This window comes from Hermetia illucens, chromosome 1 (assembly GCF_905115235.1).
Source record: "Hermetia illucens chromosome 1, iHerIll2.2.curated.20191125, whole genome shotgun sequence".
In the NCBI taxonomy this organism is placed as follows: domain Eukaryota; kingdom Metazoa; phylum Arthropoda; class Insecta; order Diptera; family Stratiomyidae; genus Hermetia; species Hermetia illucens.
Window position 1 is genome coordinate 40,759,882 of NC_051849.1, and position 18,146 is coordinate 40,778,027.

General features: G+C 41.9%; 1 protein-coding gene across 4 annotated transcripts; it reads right to left on the bottom strand.

The window, feature by feature from the left end:
- Window positions 1-4,892: 4,892 nt before the first annotated feature.
- LOC119646175 (acidic mammalian chitinase-like) lies at window positions 4,893-13,842 on the bottom strand. Of its 4 annotated transcripts, none has more exons than XM_038046558.1 (4): window positions 13,676-13,842; window positions 13,451-13,621; window positions 12,379-13,381; window positions 4,893-5,067 (listed from the first exon to the last, which is right to left on the bottom strand). In XM_038046558.1, the coding sequence occupies exons 1-4, from the start codon at window positions 13,743-13,745 to the stop codon at window positions 4,968-4,970; spliced, it is 1,344 nt and encodes a 447-aa protein (XP_037902486.1). In that variant the 5' UTR covers window positions 13,746-13,842; the 3' UTR covers window positions 4,893-4,967. The 4 variants fall into 4 exon arrangements, with proteins under 4 accessions (XP_037902486.1, XP_037902484.1, XP_037902483.1 ...); XM_038046556.1 differs by lacking the exons at window positions 12,379-13,381; window positions 13,451-13,621 and adding exons at window positions 5,128-6,130; window positions 6,200-6,370 and having other exon boundaries at window positions 13,676-13,829; XM_038046555.1 differs by lacking the exons at window positions 12,379-13,381; window positions 13,451-13,621; window positions 13,676-13,842 and adding exons at window positions 5,128-6,130; window positions 6,200-6,370; window positions 6,425-6,557.
- Window positions 13,843-18,146: the final 4,304 nt, after the last annotated feature.

Here is an 18,146-nt window from a genome sequence, read left to right on the forward strand (position 1 = left end):
CTTCTTGCATGCTTCCCCAGAAGGAGTCCAGATTCACACGAGCTTCTAATGAAATTCTGTTTTCTAAAATGGTCCACAGATGCTCAATCAGATTCAAATCTGGCGATTTAGCCGGCTGTTTTAATTGTTCAATGCCGCTTTCGATAGAAAATTGTTTTGCGATTTTACTCGTTTACAACATGCAAACACAAGTCATCTGCACTTTTCGGGAGGTATGGCATTGTGGGACGCTTGTTCCCAGTTTTTGAAGTTATCCTTAGCTAATGCTACTGATACTCCAATTGCTGGTTCCGGTCCTAGCATAGGGAAATTGAACCCTCTACTGCTAAAGCATCCGAGATTTCATTTCCCTCTACGCCACAGTGACCAGGTATCCAGAGTATTTCCACCGTATTGAATATAGAGGTGATCAAAGGACTACTCAACGCCCTCAATGCAGATTGCGATGCCCCTTCCCTTCAACCGCTCGTCAATCACCCAGTTTGCCGCACTTAGGATCGCATATACTTCAGCTTGAAAAAACATTGCATATTGTTCCAAAGGAAAAGCCTACTTCTCGTTTTTATTCCAGAGGTAGACTCCGGCTCCAGAGCCCTGTTTTTTTTAAGCCATCGGTGTAGAAGATTTCTGTATATCCCGTCACACATTCCTCTGGTATTTCCCAGTTCTTTCTACGCTTTAGGGTAACCTCATATATTCTACCAAACAGATGTATGGGGACCCGAGAATCAAAAGGAATTGTAAGAACTGGATTCAGTACTCATAATAACTCTTCCAATGCTCTGTACCCTCTACGTCCGTTGTGTCCACATAGATCTAATCGAATAAGTCTGTGAGCTGCTCTCATTGTATTGCTTTGAATAAATATATCAAGGGGTTACAAATTGAGTAATGCGTTTAGAACTGCGACGGATTTTGGCAGTGAAAACCTTTTTGTCTCACCCTAACCCACCACACTACGGATGAATAAGCGAACATCAGCCTAATGATAGCACCGTATATCCACAATACCACATTAGGCCTGAGTCCTCATGTCGACGCAAAGATCTGTCTGCACAGCTTATAAACTGTGGGAGCTTGCTTCAACTTTACCTCGGCATGTTTGTTCCAAAGAAGCTTTTTAACTAAGGCGACTCCCAGATATTTCACTTCTTTGGAGAGTTGAAGGGTTGTACCCTTCATCACCCACCAATCCCTGCGTTAGCATAGCATAGACCCATTTAATTAAAGTATCATCAACATCATGTGCGCTGGTGGCACTTAGCACTTAGACTCTACACCTTCCTTAAGCATTGTTGGATAGATGCCATCCATGCCAAGTGCTTTAAAGTAATCAAAGGACAGTATAGCAGCTCTCACCTTTTCAGAGATAACAACTGTTTTCGCAGTGTTGCAGCTCACTTTCCAACACTTGCGTGTTTAAAGGGATTGCAAGAACCTTCAACTCTCTCCCTGCAACTTCCCACACTCGTTCTCCCGGATAGTATACCTCTAGGAGGGTCTGTACTGATTTCAGTCTGGAGCTCGTGAAAGCACCATCAGGTTTTCTAAGAGAGTCCAACTTGGCCAACTCATACTTTTTAAGGACTCTACACAGCTTTGAAAACTCACTTTCGCCATCCAGTTCCTCACAGTACGCTCTAAAGGAGTCCTATTTCAAACAATTAACGAGCCTCTTATATTTACTCTGTGAGTTTCGGAAGTTTAACTAGTCTTCATTTTTATTGCTTTTAAAAGCAGAAGTCGTCTGGTTGATTTCCTGAATTTTTGTGTAAGTTACCCGTGATGATAAAGAAACAATTTTTTCCTTATCAAGGAAAAACTGTTTTTCTCATTTTATCCAAAAAAATTTAAGAATCACCTCGGAATAAAATCCTTATAGTGGGCTTCAAACGCAATAATTCTCTAAGCCACCTAAAAACTTTCAATTCCTAAAGACCAACATAAAACAATATATTTTTAAAACGAAGTTTCCCAAAACTTTTGATGATTAATAGTTAGTAAAGATACGTTAAACAAACACACACGTTAATTTTTTAAAAAAATGTGGTAGTATTGTCGCCGAGTGCATGTAAGTATATGCATACAAAATGTCAAACTTCACTTTAGCGTGATACTGACATTCAAAGTCTTAGATTGCAATAAATTTGCACAAAAGCGACAATTTTGATCTATTATTAGTTTGTAAAAGTGTGATTTCCACCAAACTTGGCGATTTCATGCTATATATTATATTATATAATTCAGAATAATGAATTTAGGGATCCATCCTAGTGCAAACCCAATGCAGCTTAGTGTTCAAGTACATTAAGTTTTGTAAATGACGTAAAGGAAAATAAAGTTTGCAAAAGAATTTTATCGTATTCTATTGACTAGCATAGAGCTATCTAAGCGTATGTCGACGGGACACTTCACTGGAGTTGCACTTACACACTGATGGAGATGAACAATTCCGTCCTTTTTCTGTTTTTAGGGTAGAATCACAAAGGCAATTCGCCAAACGAAATGTTCAGTCTGTACCCGCTGAAGAGCGTGCATCTATTCTAAAAATCATTCGAAGTTGGTTTTCGATAGCTACAGCGGTAGCGGTAAGATCCTTGTACAAGACGTATTTGGTCGGTAGTGAAATAATATCAAATCGTGTAAAAAGCTTGGAGGCTGGGGCATCAGAACAAAGCGTTGCAAGAATTTATTCCATTTAATGATTAATGAAAGGCGTTGATTAGCAGCTTGCAGCAGGTCATCTGGAAAATTTGAAAAAAAAAACACAACGATGCACCACCTCTAGGCAAAGGGGCCCCTTTTGGACACTTCAGTCCCTCTTTTGTTAGGCTTTTGGAGTTCCCATCACCTTGGCATTCTCAGGCTGTAAAAAGGGGAAAGCCCCAAATGCACGCATCGACCGAGTCTTCCGATGTAGAACTTTATCGCCAGTTCTTCCAGTACGAAGAGCTGATATAAATCGAAACTGAATCCTAACGTTAAGGATTAAGGCCTGATTCAGAAGTCGCACTAGTATTCAGCAAATTATGCTGTTGTCATTGCGTGGACATACACAACAATGAAATACCTCCGTAGTTATCATAGGGAATTTATTCCTTTTTTAAGGTTTAACATAATCAATTCGATTTCTGTTTGACTGCCTTTTTATATAAGGAGAGAGAAATCTTGAAAAGGCACTGGCCTAGACACGGCAATGTGGGTGGCTAAAGTCACCCCCGACTGTGGCATGGAACCCCTATGAAGTGAAACTGAAGGTGGTTCGATCTAGGTTATCCAAAGGAGAGATGGTCTTAACGTTATATATGTTCGTCATTTCATCAGTCGCATCCAGAGGTTTCTCAGGGTACAACCCCTGGATAATTTCGCGATAATTTCACAAACAAATCTTGAGCAGCAATATGCCGGCTATCCTGTCTCTCCTTTCCTTGGCACGCAATTTGAAATATTTGATGGGGCATATTATTTCAAATAATTTGAATACATCGACGTCTTCGACAGCACCGTCAATTGGGGCATGTAGACAGGTTTCATTTAACTTACTGAACTTTCTCTTTCTGTTCATGTATTCGAAATGTTAATTTTGTTTTTTACGTCGTCCATAAATATTTTCAATTTGCATCAACTTATCTGCTTGTTTCCTCTGGAGGGCGTAAAAGTCAAGTGGTAAATTTATGTGGGGAACACAGGTGAAACCTCCTCAACATGAGGTAGGTAAGAAAGCGGGAAAACGGAATAGCGGTGGTATGGGTGAAGGCTTTGATGCCAAGCAAGCGGTCAAGAAGCTAAGTCGGCAAAAAAGGAACAACCGCAGACTCTATTTTCTCGCTAAAGGAATAATTGGATACTAGCAAAATAGAGCAGAATGCAATAAAGGGGATGACGAAGGCATATGGGGGTACGCAGAGTGGAAGATAAGAATAGATTGAAACTGACGACTCTGCTGTAACTATTATTACAGTGATATATGATGGAGTGAATTGTCACGTAATGCATCGAGCTAAAATCTCAGAGAAATTTAATGTCCAAAATGGAGTCCGCCAGGATTGTATCCAGTCCCCGATATTATTTCTTCCTTGTCTGGAGGACGTGGTCGAGTTCGACTACGCTCATGACATCAGTTTGCTATCTCACCGGGTCATGGACCTTGGCCAAGTCCTGTTTGATGAATCATCGCAATCTCCCTATCTGGATACAGCATTAATCAGCGTTGTTTCCGCTGACGGCGGCGTCAAACTGGATGTCGCTCGACCCGTTAACAGCGTTCGATCCGCTTTCGCTGCCTTGTCTGAAATCTGGAAATGCAATTATCTCAAAACCAAGATCAAGCTGAGACTATGCTAATATTCTTTCTATGTTGCTATATGGGAGAAGTACATGGAAAATACGCCCACGTTACTAACAAGTCTTCGTCAACAATTGTTTGCGACGTATTATCGAGGTACGTGGATCCGATACTATTTCGAACAACAAACTTGGCGTGCACGGATCAGTTATCCGTGGGCGATGTGATCAGAACGCGGATGCTGCAAAACGTAGCAGCAGAAATAAAGGAGGAATGTAGGAGTCTGGGAAATTCCTGGGAGAATTGAAGCGCATTTAAGCGAGCCATGAATTATAGTGCGTAGGTTTGGTTGACGCGGTATACCCCACCATGTAGATGATTAGTACTTTTTGTTTCAATTCGCAGTCCATACCTTTAAGACAAAAGTTAACTTCTGTGGGAACTGTCTCTCTTGTAGATACTGTAGAAGTGATCAGCAGTAACCAATTTGTCCTAGCTTTTCAATCAAGCTTCCAATTTCGAGAGTTTGAGAAAAAAATTAACGTTAATCGCGTTTTCTTGAAAAATAATAATAACAGTTTCCAAAATATAGATAAAAATTATGGAATCATTTTGCCAAATTTTATTAGAAATTTTAAAAAAGTTATCCTCTGTTTGAAGTGTAGCTGAAGTCCTTGCAGATCTAGCAATCAACAACGGAGGGATGATTGCATAAATTACGAGTGATGTCGAAATACAAACCATACAAGCATTGCCTTTTCGCAAATTCATACAAACCGGAGCTAGGAAATAGAAAAAGTGAGACATTTCCTGTTGTCAATAATCTTTCTCCGAGTACTTACTCTGATTTCAAACAAACGTAATAAACAGTACAGTCCGTCTCATCACGCTTAACATCGCCGGCTTCGCATTCAGATATAACTGGGTTCTCATTGCCAGCATCAAGGGCCGCTTTTGCTGCTCTCAGCAATGAAAATCTACCACCTCCGCAGGCATTGTTAACATCATCCAAATCCAAAGACCATAGATAAACTCCACCCAAATTATATGATATTGCAAATTCCGTTTTTAGAGTAACAGATTCCTGGTTGTCGAATCCCACCCAGGTGGTACCTTTGTACATGTATGGATTTTTCTGGGTACCATCATAAGCAACAGTCCATCCACCATTCAATTGTTCCTTGCAAATTTCCAAATAGCTCAGGGTACCAGGTGCGTTAGTGTAAGGACCAGCAGGTCCAGGTCCACTTGTAGTAGCTCCTACGAACCGATTATTTGCATTGGCCAAAGTGTAACTTCGTCCGTACGCTGCAATTCCCAAGATAAGTTTCTCAGCTGATGCCCCAGCACTTAACCACGATTGCACTGCGAAGTTGACGTTGAGGGTATCTGAAGGGTTCAGAGCATTGAGGGCGGCATGTTGAGCTGTTCTTCCAACATAAGCACTATTAAATTCATATGCGATGATATGTATATAATCCACCTGATTATTTATTCTCTGAACATCGTAGGCACTTGAGATTAAGGTGGCCTGTCCGCTCACCATTATCGTTATCAAAAGATTTGGACCTAGTTTAACCCGGAGGTCCGTCAAAAATTGCGCAAAATTCGAATAGTCACTTGACGAGCCGCCTCTTTGAGTGGGATATTCCCAGTCAATATTTATTCCATCGAATCCGTATTTGGAGATGAAGGAAGCAATACTGTTCACTAAACTTGATCTCAGGGAAGCACTGGCAACGACATCCGAGTATTTTTTGGACCCTTCATTCCAACCTCCCAGTGAAATTAGAACTTTAAGGCTGGAGTTCCTTTCCTTGAGTTTGACGAATTTCGTGTAAGCTCCTAAAGTAGAAATTTGGAAATTCTTACATTTAGGCACTTTATGAAGCCAAAACTGCTTTTAATAATTACCATTCGTAACGTCGTTATAGACATCCATGGGAATCATGGTGCCTCTCGTATCCAGTCCGGCATGAGCGTATATTGCATGGGTGCAAAGGGCTGGTTCAATGTTATTAACTGGCAGCTGGGCTGCACTATTCCTATACACCGACCAACTTCCATAGTAACAGAATATTTTGTCTGAAAATCCAAGAAGTGTTTATCTTTCTATAAGTAATTTTTCGAAGGGAGCACCTGTTGCTGCAATTCCCAACAGAACTTGCCCGCATAGCACTAAACCGAGTAACACTAACTTCGACACCATCTGAACCCGGAATTTTCTGAATTGTCCACTTTGAATCTGGGAATAATGGAGCCAAGAACTTGACGAATTTGGCTTAAATTTGTGGCTGACATGCTGTTATATAGACTCATCCATCTAATGATAAGCAGAACAAAGACTATTAACCGGTTGTTTGCGAAAATCTTTTATAGTATGCAATTAAGCTGATATGGTTTTGGGAAAATTAGAGAAGATGAGTAAATATTCTAGCAGATACCCTGCGTGCTGAGTTATTCGCCTAGGGTACCGGAAATTATCTATTTGACTTGGTCTCCTATCTATTTCAGAATAATTTTAGGAATAAAATGATATCTTTCGTAAAAGAATTTGAAAAAGGAAGTGTGTAAATTTTGAATTGAGACTATCTAGTTAAAACAAACTATAAAGACAGCAAGACGAGAAAGAAATTATCTTTCAGATTTATCGAGGTTACTCCATCCATTGATAAGTCTTGTTCATGGCGGACTACTGAATTTTGCAGAATTTCACTATAAACACATATGCCTGTAATTAAGTTTTTTTTTTAATTCTGAGATTCATTTCAGCCATACCCTCTCTTGCTGACACACTTAATTTTGTTTCGGGCTCATGACCAATGTACCATATCTATTTGGCAGCCTGCAAAGTCATCCAGCTCCAAATGAAGATGAATTTTTGGGGTATCTTTAATGACAGTAATCAAATTGTTAGAAAACTCCTGATAAGATAATGATTCTGTTTTGAACATATAAGTAAATAGTAATGATAGCATATAAATACCAAACAATATTGACTTAAGTGCAATGGGGAGAGAACCAAGAGGTGCTACTCAGACTGGCTTGTCCTTAATGTTCATACTGAAGATGTATTGATAATGTACGAGGATAATAATAATAATCGGTGGCGCAAAAATCCATATTGGATCAGGGCCTTGAAGTGTGTTAGAGCACTTCATTCAAGACCGTAGCGGTACACCACAGTACACTGTAGGATGCAATGTGGTCAGCATTGCGCTCGCCCGAGATTATTACCTTGATTTGACTCAGATACTCATTCACAGCTGAGTCGACTGGTATCCGACGTCAACCTTGTGCGTACGACAACCGACTCAGGTACTCATTCACAGCTGAGTCGACTGGTATCGTACGACAACCTTGTGCTGTAACCCCTCAGCTATTCGAACACGTACGAGGATAACAGAATTCAAAATTATTTCAGTAAATAATACGAAAATATGTTATAGAAGGATTTACAACATGTGGTGCGAAACACTACTCCGTGGGATGGACGTGCCTCTAGGAGCTCCTCTGCTTCTCTCAACCTGCACTGAATTCGCCACACCACATTGTTAACTGCATTCCAGTTCTCCTACCACCCAAGCATTTCCCTAAATAGGCTTTCCGGTGCTGCTGTCCTTGCCAATGTTTCATCTAGAATCTTACTTTCCTCTGCAAACCTAGGACAATGGAAGAAAACATGTTCCGAACACTCTAGAGTACTTTTGCAGCGGGGAAAACGTAACTAGATAAGCTGTTCAGTTTAAACCTGCATAGGTACACGGTATCCGCCATGTCCCGTTAGAAATTGCGTCCACACCTTGATGCTGGGATCAATCTGCAGGTTCATCGGCCCTTTCCTGCCCGTAAGGCTGGCTATAAGTCATATAAATTCCGAAAAAATATTCAGTAGAATATCAGAACTTGTAATTTCCGGAGCTGTCTGATCTTTGAATCTCCCTATTACAACCCTTTGGGCGCTTTTCCATGAGCTTATATCCATAACTTTACAACTTGCTCTGTTCAATCATTGAACGCGCCCCTCTGCCATCAAACGGACTTCGTTCCATCTTGCATCAGTCCCAGAAACACACAGCCATAAGATCCGTACGGAAAGGGCACTCGCCCCTCTAATATAAACAGCAGGCCGCAAATACCGTATGTACCCAAACAACCTATGTATCGTCAACATTAAACGCCCATTTAAACCCATAACTAAGCCATCAACAAACGTTTTTACATACCAAGGAGGAGTCTGAGAAGGATATCTTCTACGAGGTAGTTGAGCGGACCGTCGAAGCCTGTCCCAAGCATAATATCAAAATCATACTTGGAGATTTCAATAGTCAAGTAGGGATACCAATGATAATGGACTGTGGATTATTCAGTTAGCAGTATCGCACGAAATGGTTGTTGGAAGTACCTGGTTTGCGCGGGAAGCGGTCCACAAACATACGTGGGCCATTCCAGACGGGACCACTTTCAACCAAATTGATCACGTGCAGATTGATCGCCGTCACCTCTCAGCTTTTATAAATGTCAGAACAGGGGGGCAAATATCGACTCGGACCACTATCTAGTTGGCATGGTGCTCCGAGCTCGAATCACGACACCACCTACAATCTCCTCTGACAATCAGGTGAGAGTGAATACCGAAGCCATCCACAAAACAGCCCTTCGCAACACATATAAGGGCGAAAATGGAGCATCAACAAATGATCTTCACAACCACCTGAAGAACGTTATCATTGATACGGCCACAAAGTACTTGGCCCCAGCCGCAAGAAAAATCGGAACGGCTGGTTTGACGATGAATGTAAGGTAGCTCCGGAATGGAAGAATGCCGCATACTGAGTAATGTTGCATTCTTAAAGAACGCGGGCACGCGCAGAGACTTATCACGAACTCCGTCGAGCGGAGAAGCGACTTCACAGACGGAAAAAGGAAGCCTGGGAGAACAAGTCTGTGAACTCGAAAAGTACAGGGAGCAACCGCACTAAGCGCGCAAGTTTTACCAACAAGTCAGCAGGATGAACCCTTATACACCTCGATGTGCATCCTGTCGAGACAAAGAGGGAAATCTGATTTCCAACAGAATGGGCATATTGGAGCGATGGGTTGAGTATTTTGATGAACTGTTTAGGAGAAACATGTCCGTACAATTCATCGGTTAAAAAAATCATAAGTCGCTAGGAGCCGATGGAATTACAGTCGAATTGGTTAAATATGGAGGCGACACCAAGTGATTTATCAACTGATGCTCAAAGTATGGGACAGCGAATCAATGCCTGACAACTGGCAAAGAGGCATTATCTGTGTCATACATAAAAAGGGGGATATCACACAGTGCAGCAATTATAGAGGTATCACGTTGCTGAGTACCATCTATCTTGCTAGACCGGATAGCCCGATACGCCCAGAACATCATTGTCCCATACCAAAGAGGCTTCTCTCCAGACAAATTAGCAACAGATAAGATTTTCTCTATGCGGCAAGCGATGGAAAAACTGTTGGAATATGGACAACAGTTGCACCATATGTTCATCGACTTTAAAGCCGCCTATGACAGAATAGCCAGGGTAAAACTGTACACGGCCATGAGAGAATTCGGTATCCCAACGAAATTGATAAGACTGACTAGGCTGACCCTGACCAATGTGCGAGGCCAGATAAAAGCAGCAGGATCACTCTCAAGACCATTCAACATCAACAACGGTCTAAGACAAGGGGATGTCCTATCATGCGTCTTCTTCAACCTGGCCCTGGAGAAAGTGATTCGCGATGCCGATGTAAATGCGAGAGACACCATCCTCTTCAAGTCCACCCAACTACTGGCCTACACTGACGATATCGACATCATGGGAAGAACAACCCGAGGTGTACAGTCTACCTTCATCCGATCGAGCAGGTGGCGCAAGATCTTGGGCTGCATATTAATGCAGACAAGACAAAGTAAATGGTGGCAACATCAGCGCCAAAACGAAAAGAAGGAAGAACAACAAACCGCACTGGTTAACGAAAACAATGAAGATAGGACGACAACTTTGAAACCGTTGAAAATTTCTCCTATCTAGGGTCGAAAATCACAACCGATAACAGTTACGATGATGAAATCCGCGCACGGTTGTTGTCCGCCAACAAAGCCTAAGCCTGAATGTGAATGGAAAAACCCCAGACAGTTTATAATTACAATTTTTGTAAAGTAAATAGATGCACAAAGCAAAAAACGAGACACTGGAAAAGACGGGCCGAAGCTTTCATCCTTGATGACGTTCTGTTTGGTGATCCTCTGCGTATAAAAAGGGGTTGTGAGTATTATTCTTTTTCCTGAGGTGATGAATTGTTTAAAATTCAGCCAAACATTCATTTTCCGTTGCAAGACTGCAAGACACAAAAAAAACCAAGGTAATGCCCACCATCAGTAACCCCCGGGGCAATTCAGTTGCCATGATTTTGGCAAAGAAACCCGACAGGATAGTTCCGCCACCTTGAGGCCCAATTTGCGTTGGCCGGCATGACGACGGAAGCCACGTACTTGTCGGATTGGACAAGGAGACGATTGGGCTCATTTCCGAAGTCTTAGAAAACTGCTCCTACATACGGCTGAAGGAGTACCTCGTTTAACGCTTGTCAGTAACGGAAACGGCAAAGCTAAATCACTTAACTGTTGGGCGAGATTGAACAGAATTAGTGCGAGTACGCACGATTTCAAATTGTTTTGCCCTTGAGCATGAGCGAAATGTAACGAAAATCCGATCAGCTGTGTTTGACATACCGCCCGGACTTGCCAATGTATTGGTGAGATCGGCAAGTTTTTGCTTATGTCTAAGTGAATACGTGAAACAACTTTTTGCTACATGGGTGAGCACGGCAGTAGTACCAGAATAGCAAGCTCACCGATCTGTCTCTTACCAAAACGATTTGACGAAGATTATGCCTTCTCCTTGTTTAGCATCTCTGATGTGTACAGATAAGCTTCTGCAACACATTCGCAAGTCGCCGAGTCACACACCGTGGCCAAATGGCTCTGGATTTGGAAAGAGAGCAAGTAGAGTCGAACTGAACGAAAGATAAACGCCAACAAAACCAAGGTTCTCAGTCTGTTGGATCACCGTACTTCTCCTAACTGCTTTGGGCAGAGCATCAAATGCGTTAATTAATTTGTAGGTATACAAATCTAGAAAGCCTGGTTTTTGTCGGCGGTGGCATCGAACTGGATGTCGCTTGACGCATTAACAATGCTAGATCCGCCTTTGCTACCTTGTCTAAAATTTGGAAATGCAAGTATCTCAAGACCAAGAACAAGCTGAGACTGTTGTGAGCTTGTGTTTTTTTGTTTTGCTATATGAAAGAAGCACAAGGGAAATTACCGCCACTGTTACCTAAAAGCTCCGAGCCTTCGTCAACACTTATCTACAGTTAACCGAGGACGATGTGATTGGTAGGCGGAAGTAGCAGTGCTATCTATGCCACGCAGCGGAACCGAATGCCCTAAGATGACCAAGAGCACTTAGTGCAGAACAGTAGAAGTGGATTGCGGGCGTCTCGCAAAGTCCTAGGAGAGTTGTGGATGGTGGCGTGTAAATGTGTTTGAAGCGCTGTACTCCACCAAGGGGTGAATGACAACCATCTACATATGATTTGTACTTTCTGATTCAATCCGCAGTCCATATTCTTCAAGCACAAGTTAACTTCGGTGGGAACTGTGTCTTTTGGAGTGATCAGCAGTAACCAACTTGTCCTAGGTTTTCAATCAAGCCACCAATTTCGAGAGTTTGGGAGGAAAATTAACGTTAACCGCGTTTTCTTAATGAAAAATTATAACTCTCTCCAAAATATAGATAAAAATCATGGAATCATATTGCCAAATTTTATTAGAAACTTTAATAAAGTTATCCTGATGGATGAGTCTATATAACAGCATGTGAAGTGTAGCTAAAGTCCGTCCAGATCTAGCAATCAACAACAGAGGGATGATTGCATAAATTACGAGTGATGTCGAAATACAAACCGTACAAGCATTGCCTTTTCGCAAATTCATACAAACCGGAGCTAGGAAATAGAAAAAGTGAGATATTTTTGGTTATCGTTATCTTTTCCGGGATACTTACTCTGATTTCACACAAACGTAATAAACAGTACAGTCCGTCTCATCACGCTCAATAGCGCCGGCTTCGCATTCAGATATAACTGGGGTCTCATTGCCAGCATCAAGGGCCGCTTTTGCTGCTCTCAGCAATGGAAATTTACCATCTCCGCAAGCATTGTTAATATCATCCAAATCCAAAGACCATAGATAAACTCCACCCAAATTATATGATATTGCAAATTCCGCTTTTAGAGTAACAGATTCCTGGTTGTCGAATCCCACCCAGGTGGTACCTTTGTACATGTACGGGTTTTCCTGGGTATCATCATAAGCAACAGTCCATCCACCATTCAATTGTTCCTTGCAGATTTCCAAATAGCTCAGGGTACCAGGTGTGTTAGTGTAAGGACCAGCAGGTCCAGGTCCACTTGTAGTAGCTCCTACGAACCGATTATTAGGATTGGCCAAAATGTAACTCCGCCCGTACGCTGCGATTCCCAAGATAAGTTTCTCAGCTGATACCCCAGCACCTAACCAAGATTGGACTGCAGAGTTGACGTTGAGAGTATCTGAAGGGTTCAGAGCATTGAGGGCGGCATGTTGAGCTGTTTTTCCAACATAAGCACTATTAAATTCATATGCGATGATGTGTATATAATCCACCTGATTATTTATTCTCTCAACATCGTAGGCACTTGAGATTAAGGTGGCCTGTCCGCTCACCATTATCGTTATCAAAAGATTTGGACCTAATTTGACCCGGAGGTCCGTCAAAAATTGCACAAAGTTCGAATAGTCATTTGACGAGCCGCCTCTTTGAGTGGGATATTCCCAGTCAATATTTATTCCATCGAATCCGTATTTGGAGATGAAGGAAGCAATACTGTTCACTAAACTTGATCTCAGGGAAGCACTGGCAACGACATCCGAGTATTTCTTGGACCCTTCATTCCTACCTCCGAGTGAAATTAGAACTTTAAGACTGGAGTTCCTTTCCTTGAGTTTGACGAATTTCGTGTAAGCTCCTAAAGTAGAAATTCGAAAATTCATATATTTGGGCACTTTGTGAAGCTAAAACTGCTTTCAATAATTACCATTCGTAACGTCGTTATACACATCCATGGGAATCATGGTGCCTCTCGTATCCAGTCCGGCATGAGCGTATATTGCATGGGTGCAAAGGGCTGGTTCAATGTTATTAATTGGTAGCTGGGCTGCACTATTCCTATACACCGACCAACTTCCAAAGTAACAGAATATTTTGTCTGGAAATCCAAGAAGTGTTTATCTTTCTATAAGTAGTTTTTCGAAGGTAGCACCTGTTGCTGCAATTCCCAACAGAACTTGCCCGCAAAGCACTAAGCCAAGTAACACTAACTTCAACACCATTTGAACTCGGAATTTTCTGAATTGTCCACTTTGAATCTGGGAATAAAGGAACCAAGAACTTGACGAATTTGGCTTAAATTTGTGGCTGACATGCTGTTATATAGACTCATCCATCTAATGATAAGCAGAACAAAGACTATTAACCGGTTGTTTGCGAAAATCTTCTATAGTATGCAATTAAGTTGATATGGTTTTGGGAAAATTAGAGAAGATAAGTAAATATTCTAGCAGATACCCTGCGTGCTGAGTTATTCGCCTAGGGTACCGGAAATTATCTATTTGACTTGGTCTCCTATCTATTTCAGAATAATTTTAGGGGTAAAACGATATCTTTCGTAAAAAATTTTTTAAAAATTATGAATTGAGACTATCTAGTTAAAATATACTATTAAGACAACACGACGAGAAAGAAATTATCATTCAGATTTATCGAGGTTACTTCGTTCATTGATAAGTCTTGTTCATGGTGTACTACTGAATTTTGCAGCATTTCATTGCAAATGCCTGCAATTGAGTTTTTTTTTCTAATTTTGAAATTTATTTCTACCATACGCTTTCTTGCTGACACACTTAATTTTCTTTCGGGCTCTTGACCAATATACTGTATCTATTTGGTAGTCATGCAAATTCATCCAGCTGCAGATGAAGATGACTTTTGGGGTATCTTTAATGACAGTAATCAAATTGTTAGAAAACTTCTGATAAGATAATGATTCTGTTTTGAACATATAAGTAAATAGGAATATTAGCATATAAATACCAAACAATATTGACTTAAGTGCAATGGGACAAGAACCAACAAATGCTGCTCAGGCTGACTTGTCCTTAACGTTCGTACTCGTGGTGTTGGTAATGTATAATAGAAGATAGAACGATACGAAAGTATATTGTAAAGGGATTTCCAACATATGATGCAAAACAGATATAGTCGGTTCCAAAAAGAGGCGTAAATAAGGGACGTATAAAAACAAAACGTCATTAAAATCGGTTGGTTCATTTGCCGTGTGTCTTTCTATGTGTGTAGCTGCCCGTCTGTTTTTTTTTTCTGAGGTGAAAATCTTCCAATCTTCCATCGTGTGAGATTTTGATTCATTATAACCGACCATTAACTCCTGTTTTCTTTCCCCCGGAACGACGCAAAATAATACTTCGCGGCGTGGCTGTAGCCGTTCCCTTCTTTCACCGATTGTATTCTTATTCGCACCTTTCTTGCCTCGTCTGTCTCTATCAATTTGCACTGAATCCGCCCCACCATGTGGTTAACTACATTCCAGTTTTCCACACAAGCATCTGCTAAATTAAACTTTCAGGAGCTACTGTTCTTCCCGATATCTCCTATAAACCCTTCCTCTCTTCTGCAAATCTAGAGCAAAGAAAGAAGACATTCTCTAGGTCTTTCGGAATACCGTCACAGCTGGGATAGTTAGGTGAGTTGTCCAGTTTAAACCTATACAAATATTTACGATATCACCGCGTCTTGTGTAAATTAGTACATGCGCGGCATCATATTGGACAAAATACCCCCTATAAACCACAATCATCTTTTGAGCATTGTATATGGTGCAAAGTGGCGCTGTGAAGAACAGTATAGAGCTCCCACCTCTAACTATAGGCAGCCCACAGGTGCATCGCGGGTCACCAACATTAGAAATCATTCTACTTAGTTATTCTAGCTTGTACTGAAGAAGGGAGTAAGTAGATCCCGAAATAAGTACTTATGTGCGAAAATAAGAATTTACTTGTAAAGGAGAAGCTATGCGTTTAAGTGAGCTTCTTTTGATCGGATCTAAGAGCATCCGGTGACCCCTACGCTTGGATTCAGTTGAGGCCATTATGCCTTTTTACATCCACCGTTCTCCACTGAGCGGGAGCGACGTTCTGAGTTTGAACTCCTTCTTTGTAATAATAGGTGCCACAGTGGCCAAGTCCACCCACGAGATAATGTCGTCGAAGGATATCAACTGGGGTGGCGCCAAGGTCGTACATCGGGCCCTTTACATTTCGCTGAATGTTCCAGAATGCTACGCGACAGCATCTTTCTTTCAGTTTTTGACCGTTAGGAAATAAAACGAGGCAACATTTTAAGGGCCCGCCGAAAAATAACGTAGGGGAACCCAGTGCTGGAAACAGGGTAAAGGCAAAAGAAAAGCACAAGGAACATTACATAATGAAAGTCAATGACATGTCCTTCAAGTATTCCAAAATGAAAAAATTCGTTTAATTAATCTTTCTGAAAGATGTTACTGTGTAATATCATGTGTTAACTCCGTTATGCTATTAACATAGTATGCTGGTCCCAAGCCTAGGTAAAAGAGGAGGGTTTGTACTATCCTCAGTATAACGAAAATAAAATGCTGAGATCAGGGAATGAGATAAATAGGGTATAGTTGGAGTTATTCCACTATGCTAAATTCTACCTGATTTCTCTTGGTGACAAGCTCCGCGACAGGCCGACCAAGAAAATGCATACAATGTTATTACAAACAAGATGATCGGATTGAGTCGCAAGCCTCAGAGAAATGCTACGTCGTCCACCTCAGTCGGCGCGGCAGGATGGGCCTCGGTCCTGTCGAGAAATGGGCGGGAGGGGGGGGGGGGTTGGTTTTTGACGTAAACAAGTTACTCCGAACAAAACAGATACGTGTCTGCACGCTAAATGTTGGTACCCTAACTGGAGTGACCGAGGAACTCGTAAGAGCGCTTCGAAAAAGGCGTATTGATATCTGCGCTCTGCAAAAAACCCGATGTTCTGGTGCCATGCGACATTGAACGCGAATGCGGTAAAAATAGCTACAAACTTCTTGATTTTGGTAGTCCACACACTCAATATGGTGTTAACATTGCCATCTCAGAGGGTTTCCGTGACGCCATCAAAGAAGTTTGAACGGTTTGATGATCGGCTGATGAAGCTCACCATTATATCAGCTGATCGCACTATTCACTTTTTCACCGCGTACGCAACACAGACAGGTCGACTTGATGCCGAGAAAGATGCCTTCTGGCGACTTCTCGATGAAAAGACTTTTCACGTGCCTGCTGATTGCCGTCCTGCGAATTAAGCCACCGATAAAACGTGAAGCGCACTGGCTCGCGGCACATTAAATTTTGGCGATTTCGTGAGGATAAAGAAGAAATGATCTCACTCATGCGATTACCGACCATTGCGAATGTGGAAGAATCGTGGAACCAAATGAAAGACACGATTCACAAAGCAACCTTTGCAACCCTCGGGGTCACCAAGCCGTTTGAGCAGTACATCAACCGAGATACTTGGCTTTGGAATGACGATGTTAAAATGAAGGTCCGTGAAAAGAAACGCCTCTACCACAAACTTCTCGACGATAAAACGCTAGCCAATTGGCAAATTTATAAGAATGCCAACCGGGAAGCAAAGAAAGTGGTCGCTGTCACCCGAGCGGACCATTACAAAAATCTTTACGATGAACTGGACACTCGGTATGGCGAGAGAGATCTGTGTCGACTTGCTAAAAGCCGTAACGAACGTACACTCGATATCGAACACTTCTGTTGCGTTAATGACAAAAACGGTACTTTGCTTACCAACCGTCGAGCCTCAACCGACATTTGGACCAGTTCCATCTGTCAGCGCAACTGAAGTCGAGGAGGAAATTGCGGAACTACTGACGCAATACACGCTGCGCGATTACTCATGGAGAAACACCGTGAGAAGTCTCGCCCTCTTTACATTGCATTTCTAGACCTAGAGAAAGCGTTTGACCGGTTGCCACACGAACTCATCTGGTACGCTTTACGACAACACTTGGTTCCAGAAGAACTGGTGCGCTCGGTTCAATTTCTCAATGACGATCCAAAAAGTAAACTTCCAAGTAGTGTATCAAAACCACTTCGTGTCTCTGTTGGTGTTCATCAAGGAAGCGCCCTCTCACCACACCTCTTTGTTCTTGATATGGTCACTGTCACACGGGACATCTAATGTCCAGCACCCTTCACACTGCTTTATGCAGATGATGTTCTCCTAGCATTTAATCGCAAAAATGAACTCGAGCAACTTGTCCCAAAATGGAATGATCGCCTCATGCAACACGGTCTCAGATTGAATCTAAACAAAACTGAATTTTTGACGACCGATCCCCATGAAACAGGCACAATCACTGTCACTGGCAGTGATCTGCCCAGAGCTGAGCGATTTAAATACCTCAGGTCAACGCTATCAGCCAATGGAGTTATGAAATTGCTTCACACATTAACGCAGCCTGGATGAAGTCGCGTTCCACAACTGGTGTTCTTTGTGATCAACGTATCAATGAACGTCTCAAATCTAAAATTTACCGCAATGTCGTCCGTCCTGTCGCCCTCTATGGTTCTGAGTGTTGGCCGACTATAAAAGACAATGAACGGCGTCTTGCGGTAATGGAGGCG